The 14,436-nt window shown below is 59.5% G+C and overlaps 1 protein-coding gene across 2 annotated transcripts; it reads right to left on the bottom strand.

The window, feature by feature from the left end:
• Window positions 1–33: 33 nt before the first annotated feature.
• On the bottom strand, window positions 34–14,030 carry MFGE8 (milk fat globule EGF and factor V/VIII domain containing). 2 transcript variants are annotated; one of them, XM_078449005.2, is made up of 9 exons: window positions 13,868–14,030; window positions 11,145–11,270; window positions 10,654–10,785; window positions 7,850–8,031; window positions 7,245–7,400; window positions 6,401–6,545; window positions 2,274–2,458; window positions 990–1,145; window positions 34–838 (listed from the first exon to the last, which is right to left on the bottom strand). In XM_078449005.2, exons 1-9 carry the CDS (start codon window positions 13,938–13,940, stop codon window positions 701–703), a joined length of 1,293 nt encoding a protein of 430 aa, XP_078305131.1. In that variant the 5' UTR covers window positions 13,941–14,030; the 3' UTR covers window positions 34–700. The 2 variants fall into 2 exon arrangements, with proteins under 2 accessions (XP_078305131.1, XP_078305132.1); XM_078449006.2 differs by lacking the exon at window positions 11,145–11,270.
• Window positions 14,031–14,436: the final 406 nt, after the last annotated feature.

Genomic DNA, 14,436 nt, shown 5'->3' with positions numbered 1-14,436 from the left:
TGTGGACGGAGCAGTGATGAGCCACAGCAAGAGTTCAGGGGGTGATATAAATATATTTTGGAAGCTGCCTGTGTACTCTGGGGTAAAGAACCAGCACAGAGGGCGCCCCCCCCATGCCCACCCACCTCCACCCCTCTCTCCATAAGCCCGCCCCCTCCCACTCCCCCCCCATTTCTGTTTCTTCTCAGGCTTCAGAACAAGGGTCAAGAGGGGCGGGTCTCCAGGGAGAGAAGGGGCACATGGGAGGAGGGCTAGGTGGCAGCAGGAGGGTGGCAGCATCAGGCTGAGGGACAGGAGACCGTTATCTCCAGCCTGGCGCCTCAGGGCCTTCCTCCAGGGCCGTGGGAATGCGGGGTGTGGGAGAGAGTGCGGGGAAAACAGACTAGAACCAGGGATCCGAGGGGTGCGGGTAACCCTGACTCCCTACTTCGCCCTTCCCTCTCCATCCCAGACCTACTCCACTCCCATGGTGTCTAAGAAAATGGGACGGCGTGAGGGCAGGGCACCAGGGCCATGGGGGAGGGGGAGGGGGAGGGGAAGGAGGGGAGAGGGGAGGTGACTGAAACCCCTGCCTCTCCTTCCCCCGTCACCTACAATCAGGAGGTGGGGTGCAGAAGGCCACAGGCCAACAGAAGGCCAGGAGGACGAGGTGAGGGCAGGCGCCCCGCGGCCCTTCGGGTGGCACAGGCCGGGCCTACCACTAGCAGCCCAGCAGCTCCACACGCAGGGTGATGCGGTTGTGCCAGGCTACGGGCAGGACGCGCACGAAGCGAGCCAGAAAGGGCATCTCAAACATGTTCTTCTTGTGGGAATTGTTGTCCAAGTTGCCAGGGAAGATCTGGAGCGGGGAGAGGGGGTGGTCAGGGGGGCCAGCGCCCCCCGAGCCTCAGGCCAGACTGAGGGTCCCACCCCACCCCACCCCACCCCACCCCACCCCACCCCACCCCACCCCAGAGGGGTGACAGAGGGTCAGCCGGATGGACACTCACCTTGCTGTCCAAGGCCCCCTGGTCCCTGTACTCGGTCCAGTTCATGCTGTTGTTACTGTAGGCCACCTTGTAGGCTGCCACATATTGGATGTGGCCAAAGTCTCGGGCCCCCTGGGTAATGATGCCCGTCACTTGCCTCTGGGTGCCCAAGTCAACCTACAGGAAAAATCAAGCACGTTTTCTTCATTTAGACCATTCTCCCGGAAGGTGGAAACAGGCAGGCATGCTGGGGCATGACTTCTAGTTTCGGGAAAGCGATTTCATTTGGCACAACCTCAGTTACCCCATCTATTAAATGGGCATAAATCCTACCACCTACTTTGCCAGACACGGTTAGACGCATCGCTGCAGTGAAGCTACGTTTCAGAGCGGGGGGCCTTGGCCAACCCGTAGCCCATCCTCCCCACCCCTCAGTACAATGAGAACAAGGACAGGAGAGTCCACGGCCGGTTCCTGGGTGCCCTGCAGGGCTGTCCACAGCCTGGCCTTAATCCCGAGGGCATCCGGATGCAGGCAGCTCCTCGTAGAACCTGGCTGCGCAGGCTAACGGCTCCTTGGGACCTAGAGACAAAGTCCCTGTCCTCCCCTTCCCCCCCCCCCCCCCCAGTCCCTGCCCACCCTGGGGAGCCTGCCTTCTGTACCCGGACAGGCAGTCCCAATGCCCGGGTGGCAGCAGGTGAGGCCCAGGCAAATCCTCGCCCTGCCAGGACTGTTTCCTCGTCTATAAAGTGAGCAGACAGTCTGGTTTTCTGTGACCCTCATGCTTCCCAATCTCCTGAAATCCAAGGGCTGCCCCACAGTGTGTCCTCACACGCCAAGTCAGAGAAATCCTGGGGTGAGCCTGCCTGGGTCAGATGGCCCTCCTCTGTCCCCTACTGTCCATGGGCTCAGCCTTGGCACCCTGGAGCAGCTGGTGGAGATGGCCCGACACTCACACTCTCTCTCTCTCTCTCTCTCTCTCTCTCTCTCTCTCTCTCTCTCACTCTCCCTCACACACACACACACACACACACACACACACACACGTCCTTTCTGTGCTTGGGGCCTTCGTGGAAATAGCCCTGAACTCCCCCACCCTCCCCCTCTGGAATTGCAGAATCAGGAGAAGGTAGGGCATGTGGGAGAAAAAAGAACAAAGCAGAAGGAAGACAAGGCTTTTTCAGACCTTCCCTCTTGGGGAGCAGAAGCCTGGGGTGGGGGGGGGGGTCAATGATCAGCAGCCCAATCCAGCCCTTGCCCTTGCCCTTGCCCTTGCCCTTGCCCTTGCCCTGCATCCTGACCCACCTGCAGCCACTCAGAGGCATCATTGGTCTGGGCGGTCCAGGCGTTGAACTTGCCCTGCTTGTCCAGCCTCGCGTAAAAGGGATACCAGCTGAAGGCATTCAGGCCCCAGGTCCTGTAGATGCTGGAGGCCGTGATCTGCCTGTCGGGGATGGTGTTGTCCTTCATGCCCAGGGGTTCAGCACATCCTGCCGGCAAAGGGGTTTGCCACCCAGGTCAGCATCCACAGCCTCCCACAAGTGTGAGCAAGAGAAGACCAGGGGAGGAACTCCGGGGGTCCCGACTGGCCCCTGGCATCCTCTTGGACAGAGGAAAACCCCTTCCACCTTTGAGAGCCAACTTTCTCTCTGCCCACCTCGCCCGCTCACCTCTGCCAGCTGTGCCCTCCATACCCAGTCCTGCCCTCACTTGCCCTTCAGAGGACCCACCACCTTTCCCATCTACACGAGGGCAGGCCCTGCCACGACCTCCCTTCCCTCCTCTAACGCCTGCCTCATGAGACCCCTCCTCCAAGAAGCCTGCCCTGACCACCTCACTTGGGCGGGACTCGTCCCTCCTTTGGACTCAGCACTGCCTCTGTCACTCCTACGGTACAGCTGTTGTCTAGGAGGCTGAGGCCTGCAACTGTGGTCAAGAACCTCAGCACCTGGCATCTCCATCCAGCGCTCATGTCTGTCATTCGATCTACCACGAAAAACCTGAAAGCCGCTATCAGCAACCCCGTTCTACCGAACGAATGAAACTGAGGCTGAGTCATTAAGCACTGTGCCCACGACACACACACACACACACACACACACACACACGCAAACTCATCACCACACCACTCTGTGGCATCATCGCCACCATCCATGCCCCTTGGCAGAGCCAGGAAGGCCGGCCTGCTGGCGACCCAGTGACGGACGGGACAACACTATCCCCCTCCAGCAGGTGGCAGTCACAGAAGTCCGAACTCCTGGGGCTCACGGTGGATCCTGTATCCTGCCCCAGCAGCCCCTCCCTGAGTGTCCACCAGGGGGCCTTCCCACACCCAACACTGGGGGCCTCGTCACCCGGGCTCCGCGGTGGGCCCAGCGGCACTGCACTACTCCTCTGCACCTGCAGGTGGCGGTAGCAGTTAGGGACGGGCAGAAGATAACCACCCCTCTCCCCCAAAGAGAAGGATGGGTGTGTGTCACACCTGGCACAATCCTTACTCCAGTCTGTCCTTGTGGGGAATCTGGGGGTGGGGGGAAGTGGGTCTGGAAAGCCACGCCTCCAACTGGAAGCAGGTATATGGCTCTTTACATCCCTGTCTCCCCAGACGCTTGCACATTTGCCACTGAAGACATTTGCCTCCTGGGGCGCCTGGGTGGCTCAGTCGGTTGAGCGTCAGTCAACTTCCGCTCAGGTCATGATCTCACAGTTCGTGAGTTCGAGCCCCGTGTCAGGCTCTCTGCTATCAGCGCAGAGCCCTCCGGAACCTCTGTCCTCCCTCTCTCTCTCTCTCTCTCTCTCTCTCAAAAATACACTTAAAGAAATGGAAGTAATATATTTATTTTAAAAAGACCTTTGCTTCCCAGGTGTGCCCACACCTGCTAACGCAACATCTCCTCGTGACGGTGGTGCCCCAGGGGACCCCCATGCTCCTCCCACAAAGAGAGCCCCCAGGGCTGGAAGCGGGTCGTTCCCAGGCCAAGGCCCGGGGCGGCTTTGCAGAGGATGCCGGGTTGGCATCCTATGCTCAAGGTGGACCCTCCTACAAAACTGCTTCCCTGCCATTCACGCCCTCTCACCTCTGGGCGTCCTGAGGAAGTCAAACAGCCCTCCGAGGAAAATGCAGTTGGGAGGGGCCCTGAGCCAAGGGCCCAGACTCTCCGCTCTGTCACTGACCCTGGGAAGGCCCCCCCAGAGAAGTGTTCCTCCTGCATCAACCCGGGATCTTGTTAAAATGAAGACTGTTTCCGCAGGGCTAGGGCGGGACTGGCACCCACATTTCTACAAGCTCCCAGGTGATGCTCCTACTGGGTCCACGGAGGGCACTTTATGAGCAGAGGACTGTCATCCACCCAACCCAATGAGTCTACAACCTGATCCAAGCCATCTTCCCCCATCTCTTCCCACGGGGCTCCCCTCACACACAATGGCCCTCTGCCTTCATTCTCCCCATACAACCTAGGGGATCCCTTCTAGACACACTCCAGTCATGTCCTATTAGCACTCCCCTTACCCCCACGTGGCTGCCCCTTGTTCTGAGCATACAGACCCGGATCATTAAAATGATCCATACAGCCCCTAACTTGTCTGAGACCTCTCTCCATCCACCTCTCCAGCCTCCCCACCCAATAAGCTGCCCCTCACTCTCTAGGCTCCAGCCCCACTGGCCTGCCTTTTATCCTTAAACATGCCCCAGGGCCTTTGCACCTGCCAGCTCCCTACCTGCCTGGAATGCTCTTTCCACGTTCTTCACGTGGCTTGCTCTCTGTCATGCAAACCTCCATTCAAAAACCGTCCCAACAGGGCAATCCTCATGCCCAGGCCTCAGGGCCACACAAGTGCACACAGGTACACACACCTGCACACACCAACATTCCAGCCCACTAGAATGCCGACTAGGGAAAGGAGAACTACACCCCGAGGAGAGCAGACAGGCCAGCTTCCACAGCTTGCCAGGCTTACCCTCTCTTGGCCTAGGAGGGAGCCATCTGGGATAGGACCTTGCAGGCAACTTTAATAGCCAAAGGCTGCAGAGCCCCCAGCCCTGTCTGGTACCAATAGCCTACGTTTCCTTTTATCAGAAGATTGTCTTAACTCCGCGTTTAAACAACAAGGCTCAAAAAGGCAATGACCCTGTGACTGGGAACGCGTGATGACTTAAGTTCATACTTTAAAAGGGTGGGTCTGGGGTAAGACCAGAAAGGCAGAGGAGCCTAGCGAGCCTTACAGTTCCGCCAATGGCCAGCAGGTGGCGCTGTAGCTGCAAAGAGGGGGAAATATCCAGACCTCAGCGAGCACCCCAACCCCTGCAGCCTGGGGGGTCCAGACATCAATTTTTCCTGCTCATCAGAAACCTGTCCCTTTCTGGTGCCCCCCGTCCCTCCACCTGGGAATATCTCTGGAAAGGGCAGCAGAAAGCACCAGCTCCAGCCCTATGTCCCTAGAAGCCTCCATGTTTCTCCTGAATGATGAGTACAGGAGATTGGGGGGGGGGGGGGCAAGGAGCACTAGGTGGGTGGGTGTCAAAAGCCCAGGGATCTAGACCAAGTTTTAATCCCTACCAGCCTGTGAGCCCTTGACAGATAATTTATCTGGGCCTCACTTTCCTTATTCATTCACTAGTTCATTAAATGTTTGAACAGAAGCACTTGGGTGGCTCGGTTGAGCATCCAACTTCGGCTCAGGTCATGATCCTGCAGTTTGTGAGTTTGAGCCCCACACTGGGCTTTGACACTGACGGCTCAGAGCTGGATTCTCTCTCTCCCTCTCAGTCTGCCCCTCCCCCACTCACGCTCTCTCAAAAATAAGTAAAACATTAAATGTTTTACTTATTTTTGAGTGAGAGTGACAGAACAGGGAAGGGGCAGAGAGAGAGGGAGACCCAGAATCCAAAGCAGGCTCCAGGCTCCGAGCTGTCAGCACAGAGCCCGATGCGGGGCTCAAACTCCCAGACTGGGAGATCCTGACCCGAGCCGAAGTCGGACGCTTAACCAACTAGCCACACAGGCGCCCCCACCCACCCACCCACCCAAATTTTTTTTAATGTTTACTGAACATCTATGATCCAGGCCCTGGGAATACAGAGAACAAAACAGACTTCCTGCCCTCATGGAGCCAACATCGGAAAAACTAGTGCTATGTGGTCTAGAAGTTCAAGGAACCAATCAGAAGAAGTGAAAGCCCTTTGAAAACTGAAGTGGTCTTTTTTTTTTTTTTTTTTTTCCCTCCTCTCTAACCAACCAAGATGCCCAGGGTTGGCAGATAGCAGACACCTAGGCGAGACCGCCGAGGGCCCGGTGACCCGTCTAGTGCGCATCTCCTGTGTGAGCCCGGGGCCCCGGGCCTTGTGCCGCCCTACCCAGCTCATCCTGGCTGAGAAAAGACGGAGCAGGGAAGGCCATCTCTTAGCATTGACCACAGCCCCCAGCACTCACCATTCAACTCGCATCCAAGGAGCTCGAAGCGGAGGGTACAGCCCCGGTGGCAGATGATGGGCACCAGCCGCACATACTGCACCTCCAGAGGGAAGTCAAACAGGTTGACCTTCAGGCCGCTGTTGTCCGTATTACCCACAAACAGCTAGGGGGAAAGAAGATCGGAAGGATGGGTCGGTGGGGGCAGTCCACCTTTCTGGGCTTGCCTCACCTTCCTCTTCAGCCCTGGGAGGCAGAGGTGGGGCTGAGCAGAGCCGGCAGGGGGTCAGCTCTTCCTCTGGCCACCCACAGCTCTCAACACAGGTTCCCCTTCTCCCCCACCTTTCTCGGTCATCATGGGGCCTGGGCAGAAACCCCGGTCTTTCACACAGGGCCACCTGGAATCCCTAGGGTGCCTCTGCAAATTAGAAAAAGGCACTCCTGTCTCAAGACACCTTATTATAATAATTTCCCCACAGACAGAAGTATGCAAACATGATGTCTACATTCTGAACGGTGTTCACTTCGTGATGACATCCTCTAGCAACGTACAACCTGCACAACTGCCCATGGTGGCCCTGAAGGCTCAGAATGCATCCCACCTCCACCACTCCAGCCATCCTCAACAAGTCACATTGAACCTTTCTGACTCTCCTTATTCTCACCTGTAAAATGGGGGGAGGGTATTGTAACCACAGAACATGGGCATAATCCAGGTTTCCCAATATCTGGGAACCAAGGAGCAACGGCAGACCCACCTCGTGGCTAATCAATCGTCCAGGGCACACTCACTTCCCTGGGGACCCTCAAACAGCTCTGGAGCCCCAGAGGGTGCAGACCACAGCCCTTCTTTTACGGCCCTCACCTTGTCTCCTGACCCCTCTGCGCTCTGGATAAACTGGAACTTGCGTCCGTTGACGCTGTAGGCCACCTTGAAAGTCTTCAGGTACTCGGCATTGCTTGCTCGGCTGGCACCCTGTGTCACCACGCCCGTCACCCACATCTTCCGTACCAGGTTCACCTGTACCCAAGGCGGAGACGACAGTACCCTTATCTCCCGGCTTCTTTATGCTCTCTCTGCTCCCCCCCACCCAGAGTGGGAGCAACCAAGCAGGACAAAGGAGTGGGGACCTTCTCATCTGGGCCTCTCAGAGCTTTGGGCCCAGTGCTCAGAGGGGCACCCGAAGAGGGACGAGGCCCCAAAGGCTTCACCCAGTGCAAACAGCCCCTCCACAGCCTGGGGTCTGCTCCTCCTCGTCCAGCCCGCCCCCGCCCCCGCCCCCGCCCCCGCCCCCGCCCCCAGGCTGCCCTCCACTTACAGATACTTCACCTGTGGGAACCACTGCCTTGCTACCTGGACCCTGGTTATGACCCCAGCGTGGTGACCCCCCACCCACCCCATGCAGACGTCCTCGTCTCACCCTGTCCCCTCCTGTGACTCTGTCCACCCTAGAGCCATTCTTTCTGTACCTGGATCCAGGGATTCTTGTCATAGTTGCTGGCTGTCCAAGCGTTGACGATGCCCGTGCGGTGCAGGCGGGCCAGCTCTGGGGCCCAGCGCTGTAAACCCATGAAGCCCAAGTACACAGACGAGGCAGAAATCTGCGAGTCGGAAATGGCACCCGTCTCCATGCCCAGCGGCATGGCGCAGGCTACGGGGGAGGGGGGGGGCGGGGAGAGGGGGACGTGGCTGTCAGGCGGCCACCCGAGCCCCAGAGGACCAGAAAACAACACAGTGTGGCCTCCGCTGAGACTCAGAGCAGAGACCCGGAAAGGACTACGAGGGCCCGAGAAAGGTGCACGGTTATGAAGAGGGTGGGCCGGACGCTCGGGGGGGGGGGGGGGGGGGGGGTGCGTGGGGAGCCAGGGCCGCCAGAAGGTTCCAGGCCCACCAGAAGGTTCCAGGCCAGGCTGGCACTCATGGCGTCTCCAGAATCTCCTGCAAGGCTGTGGTAGGTGGTCTTGTCTTTACGGGGCATCTAGCAACAACTATGGGGGAGTGGGGGGCAGGCAGGGACTGGACCAGCGGGAGAGAAGACCAGTGTGGCCTGCTCTCCTTCAGGGTCCCCAGCCCACCAGGAGGCCCACCTGGTCCAGCCCCACCCTGGCTCCCCCAAGATGGCTTTGGGAGGCAGGCACGTCAGGTGGCAGGGAACAGTACCTGTTTTGCACACAAAGCAGTAAACAAATCTGCCTGGACTTTTCTACAATCCCACTGGCAGGACTTTCTGGGTGGGGCGTGAATGCCATTCTGTTTTCTCTCCTGTTCTTCACGCCTTCCAACTACTGGTCGTGACCCAGCCATCTGCGAAGTTGCTCCCGGCCAAGGGGCCGTCACCTTCACCATTATCCCAGGGATGTGGTCCGAGGGGGCCAGGCCCCTCTTATCCCCCAAACAGAGAAGCCAGGGACAGACCTACTCTTGCTACAACACCCCAGGTTCATGCTGAGCTCAGTGCTATGACACTCTCACAGGAAAGTGAGACCAGGCAGCCAAAATCAGAGCTGGGGGGGGGGGGGGGGGGAGGGGAGGGGAGGGATGTTGAGCAGGGATTTGCACCCAGGTCTGTCCTCACACCCCACATGTTCACACTCTAAGGGACCCAAAGGTGCATTCTTTGGGCCTGTGGGGTCCTTGTGGGCTCCAAGAAAACCTACCACCTGACCAACAAGGAGGGGCTGCGACGGCCCCTGGGGGCCTCCCCTGCCTTTGTGGTTCTCTCTTGCCTTCTGCCCCAGGAGCTGCCGTGTCCAACCCGGGGCAGACCCCAGGCCACGAAGCAGAAGGCTAGGTGTGCGTAATTCCAATTCAGGTACACCCATGGTTACCTTGGCTCCCAGCACGGTAATTAGTGGGCACACCTGACCCCACCCAGGGCTCTGTCTGCCTTAGCGACCCCCCCCACCACGCATGCACACACGGATGCACACACGCACACACATTCCTCCACCCAGGATCTCAAAGACCTTAGCCTCAGCCCACAGACCCAGGGACAGCCCCTGGGTGCCACCTCCTCTAAGGTGAATGGAATTGAAGGCACTTGCCTGCTCTCCTCCAGGCCCTGCACCCCCCAACTGGCCCAGCACCCCCCAACTGGCCCAGCACCCCATCCTCCTCCTCCTCCTCCTCCTGCCGGTCAGCGAACCTCAGAGAATATCCCCACATCTGCCTGAAGGAGAACCGCCTGCCCCTGTCCAAGACGCTTAGTGACAGGCCCACCGGACCAAAGAAACCGGACATCCCTAAGAAGTGGACTCCCCCACCCCCAGCAGGAGAGGAAGAGTCCCAGCTTGGTGGGAGGGACTCCAGCTGGGCCAGGAGGGAGGACGCGTGGACAGCCACCGCCAGCACTGCAGGCTGGGCACCCACCCAGGGCCATTCTGTGGCTGAGTGGATAACCAAGCAGGCCCGGCAGGTCAGCCCCTCTACAAACGCCAAGCCTCTGACCGCCTGACCATGAGGGGACAGCCCAGCCTGCCCAGGCCTCTCCCTCCTCCCTGAGCTCTGTGATGAGGCCACAGTCAAACTTGGGCCAGGACCTATCAGACTCTAAGACCCAAGCCTTACTTCCTGAGCTGCTGGGCCTGAAGATTAAGAAATGTGTTTGCTGGGGCGCCTGGGTGGCTCAGCTGGTTAAGCATCTGACTTCGGCTCAGGTCGTGATCTCATGGTTTGTGGGTTAGAGCCCCGCGTCGGGCTCTGTGCTGACAGCTCAGAGCCTGGAGCCTGCTTCTGATTCTGTGTCTCCCTCTCTCTCTGCCCCTCCCCCGCTCACACTGTGTGTCTGTGTCTCTGTCTCTCTCTCTCTCTCTCTCTCTCTCTCTCTCTCTCACTCACACACACACACACACACACACACACACACACACACACAAATAGACACGTAAAGAAACCAAAAAAGAAATGTTTGTTTTCCCCTCTTGGCAGAAAACTCTCAAGACTTAACCCTAACGCTACGTATCTGGTTCACGGTGACCTAGGAAACGGTATTGCCATGACCTCTGGGGTTACCACCACCCTTTCCACCCCTCCACCACGCCCCCTACAGTGACATCAGGCCTAGCCTATGGTGGAGAACAGAAGGCCGAGCCGGAATTCACCCGGGACAACAGGACGGCTCACTCCCCTAACATGGCCTAACTCTGAGGCTCTGTCAACCCCCATCTACCAGAGGAGGCCCTGATGCAGGGAGTGAGGCCAGCGCGTGGCCTGAGCTGCTCAGGATCCCCCCCCCCCCGCTCCCCATACGAGCATTCACCCCCCAGATACTCACTGATCTCACAGTGGACACCTGTATAGCCATGAGGGCACTTGCAGAAGTACTGGGTGAAGATGTCCCCCCGGTGTTCGTCCTTGATCACCTGGCATTCAGCATCATTGTAGCAGGGGTTTGGGTTACAAGGACCTAGGGGTGAGGAGGCAGGTAAGATGGGCAATGGATGAGGAAGGAGCTGGGGACAGAGACAGCAGCAGCAGAAGGTGCCCAAAAGGACCCTCTGTGCAAACTCAGCCCCATGCCCGCCTCCCCCTTCCCACCTCCTCCCTCCCCCATCTGCCTGAAGGAGCCTGGGCCAGCCTGGGGCCGAGAAGGGTCATATGTAGGCGAAATCAGTCCAAGTGAGGGAAGCATCCAGCTTTCCAACTGGCATGGGGAGTTTCCAGGGAAGTGCCGGCTGACGGCGGGAGAGGTGCAGGGGACCACTGCCCGCTAGGGCTGCAGCTGGGAGCCGGGTGCAGAGTGGGGGGCACTGCCCAGGCAGGTACCTTTCTCGGTCTCATTGCAGATGATGCCTGTGAAGCCTTCGGGGCAGAGGCAGTAGAAGGGGGTGTTGTCCCGGCCCAACAGGCAGGTCCCACCATTCAGGCACTGGCTAGAGTCACAGAAGTCACCTGCAATGGCAGCCCGGACTCATTCAGTGAATACTGGGGTGGGGCGAGGGGAGAGCTGCTGGGTGCATGCCGCGTTCCTGAGACAGAGAACCCAGGTGTGGTCCAGGCTTCAAAGAGCCACTGGAAAGAGGGGGACGGTCACTAGGTGATGCGGAGGCTTCGGGAGCTCTGACAGAAGCCTGCAGGAAGGGCCACTGGAGGTGTGGTTCCTGCCAGAGTTGGAAGCTTGGCAGAGCGGACATGTGAGCTGGGTCTAAAAGATGGAGTGGAGTGTGCCCGAACGGGGAGTGAGGAAAGAACGTTCTAATGATGAGCAGAAGCACAGGGGGGCATGGTAAGTGGGAAACAGGGAGACAGAGCTGAAAAGGTAGGGAGGGGCCCAGACCCGCAGGGACCTTAGGACTGACAAGCTCAGACTTGGCGTCGCGCAAACCAGGGGCTCTTAACCTTCCTTCAGCTTCCACCGTATTCTACCGGGGCAGGGGGGAATCAGAGTCTCAAGTGTGAGGGGGCAGCGGGGAAGCCATTTCCCATCCTGGGAAGGAGAATGGAGAAAAGGCCATCTGCAGAGACGTGTGGATGGGCTCCCCCGGGGCAGGCAGGTTTCCTGGGGCTACACAAACACCCCTCTGGCTCCGGGGTGGGAATGTGACAGGAGTGGGTAAGGTGAGAGGCCTGGAGAGCATCTAGGAGGCTGTCACAGGCCTCCTAGTGACAGAAGAAGTCAGATGAAAGGGTGAGGGGGACGGGCAGCGTTGAGAAACACTGCTGACACAGGAGAAGGGCTGGAGAGGTCTTCACAGCTTCTGGCTGGGGGCCTGGGTGACAGATGTGAGCTTATTCATGCAGCCACCAGGCCAGCCAGGCGGGTGGGGGACCTTCTAGCTGACCTTGGCATCCCAGAAGAGCCGACCCCATCATTTGGGGTAAGACATCAGAACTCACTTTTCCTCCCCACAGAGTCGTGCCATCCCAGACCAGGGGGCCCTCCTGAAATCTCAAAGCGCCAGAGAGCTGGGCCCAGCTCCGGAGAAGGGAACAGAGGGGAACAGGGATCAGCATTAGTGAGCACCTCAGAGCTCCACCTCAGCCCCCGCCTGGGAGCTTAAGGCGGCTCCCAATGAGCTATTAGTCACTGGCTTTAAATAGCAGGTTAATCCCTCCTGACCTGGCAGACTGCAAGCGCTGCCACAGACAGAGGCTTGGGAATGGCCAGAATCCTGGGCCCCTGTCCCAACAAAATCCAACTCCTCCTGCCCACCCCCACCACCCCCACCACCCCCACCCCCACCCCCACCCCCACCCCCACCCCCACCCCCACCACCATCACCACCACCACCACCCGCCCCCTCTCTCCTTTCTGCTCCAGGGCAAAGCAGTCTGGTTCCCCTAAGATGAAATGGAAAGTGAAAGGTGGCCCTGACCCCACATCGCCTGACTCACCTGTGCACAGCACGCAAGGTGTTTCCCGGTTCCGGGGAAAAGCCAGGTCACCCTGTACAAAGCTACCTTTGGGATTTCAGAGTCCTGCCTTCTGGGAGATTTCCCCAGGGACATTTTGTGGGGACAGAGAGGAGTAGAAACAGACTCTTCCGGGATCCAGCTGTCTCTCCCAGTTTCTGGGAGAGCCACCAGCGCCCAGTGCCCAAGGGCCTGGGAGCTTGAAGTGCCCTTAAGCCTAAGGCTCCAGGCCCTGGGGGTCAGACTGTCACAGGGAGGCAGTTCTAGGGCTCAACTGTGTCCCCCCTTCCCCTTGCTTTCTTTGAGAAAACGATGCAGCGGGTGCCCGAAGAGCGCCCACCATGGGCACCTTTTCCCAGCCTTGGAGGCGGCGGTGCGGGCCCCTAGAGAAGGGGATGGTGCATCCCCGGGACCAGCCTGCCCGGAGGCCCAGCTGTGCACGGGAGGCCTCCTGGGCGGGGGCGGAGCCAGGAAGATACAGCAGCACGCCAAGGCCACGGGAGGGAGTCAGGAGCCACCAGCCCCGGGGGCAGCCCTCTCCAAGTCCCTCCCCGGGCTCTTAGCCCCCTTCGGGGCCCCACCTAGAGCCCCGGCCCTTCCTCCGCCTCCCCAGCCCTCGCTTATCCGACCAGACACCTACAAGCGGGGATGCAAAATTCCAATGAACAGACCGGCCGCCAGCGCTTGGGAGGGATTTGCCAGGGAAAGTTTGGCTGGACGAGTCTTCTCAATACAAGAGTCCTAGAAACTTCCAGGTGGAAGACGCGCGAAAGTCACGCACAGTTCAATGGCCTCATTTTACAGATGGGAAGAGAGAGGCCGTACACAGCAGATTCCTTTGTTATGTGTAAGCCGCATCCCTGGGGACCGTTGGGCTGTCACCCGGTGTCCCCGGTCCCCGCCCAACTCTCAAGCCTGTATCACTGGCCAAGAACGCCCGGGCGCCGAGACCTCAGGAGAGGCCGAGCGCATCCCCGCCGGCGGGCGGGACGCGGCCGGAGAAGTCGCCCCTCCGCACGGGCCCGGCTCTTTGCCCAAGTTTGTAAACAGTGGAGGTGGAGGGAGGGCGCCGCGGCGAACTTCCGAGCGGCGCGGAGAGGAGGGGCGAGGGCCAGAGGGCGGTGCGATCGACTCACCGGAGAAGGCCAAGAGTCCCGAGGCGCAGAGGAGCGCGCCGCAGAGCGCGGCCAGCAGGCGGGGGCCCGGCATGCCGTGGGGACGCGGGCGCGGGACCGGGCGCTTCGGCCGTGCACACCGCGGGGCTCTCACTGCGGCTCCCGGACGGGGAATAAATCGGGCAGCGCCGCCCCGCCCCCGGCCCGCGTGCTCCGCCCAGGCCCTCGGGAGGCGGACCCGGGGCGGGGCTCCGCGGCCAGCGAGGGAAGGGGGGGCACCGGGAGTTCCGCGCCCCTGCCTCCTGCCTCCTGCCCGGGGCCGCGCCCGGCATCCCTCGTGGGCTGGGCCCGCCGGGCCGAGTCCTGAGCCGACTGGACAGGGAAAGGCTCAGAGGGAGCTGTTTGGTGTTCCGTTTTTTAAGACTTAAGAAAAGATGCTTAGCCCTTATTCGTACCGAGAAAAATGCAAATTAAAAGTACAGTGAGTGCCAGGTTTTGCTTATCAGATTGGCAAGGGTCGAATTATTAGCACACTGTTAGTGCGAGGCTGTGAGAACAGGCCGAAGCATGCGTTGTGGGAGGCGCTATAA

This window comes from Panthera onca, chromosome B3 (assembly GCF_046562875.1).
Source record: "Panthera onca isolate mPanOnc1 chromosome B3, mPanOnc1 haplotype 2, whole genome shotgun sequence".
NCBI lineage: Eukaryota > Metazoa > Chordata > Mammalia > Carnivora > Felidae > Panthera > Panthera onca.
This window is presented reverse-complemented; position numbering and strand designations above follow the sequence as displayed.

Coding starts and splice junctions, on each gene's coding strand:
- MFGE8 (XM_078449005.2), bottom strand. CDS start 13,940: ATGCCGGGCCCCCGCCTGCTGGCCGCGCTCTGCGGCGCGCTCCTCTGC. Junction 6,546..7,244: donor CAGAGGGGTCAGGAGACAAG/GTGAGGGCCGTA, acceptor CTTTCCCCCTAG/CTGTTTGTGGGTAATACGGA. Junction 1,146..2,273: donor ATGCCTCTGAGTGGCTGCAG/GTGGGTCAGGAT, acceptor TTTTTCCTGTAG/GTTGACTTGGGCACCCAGAG.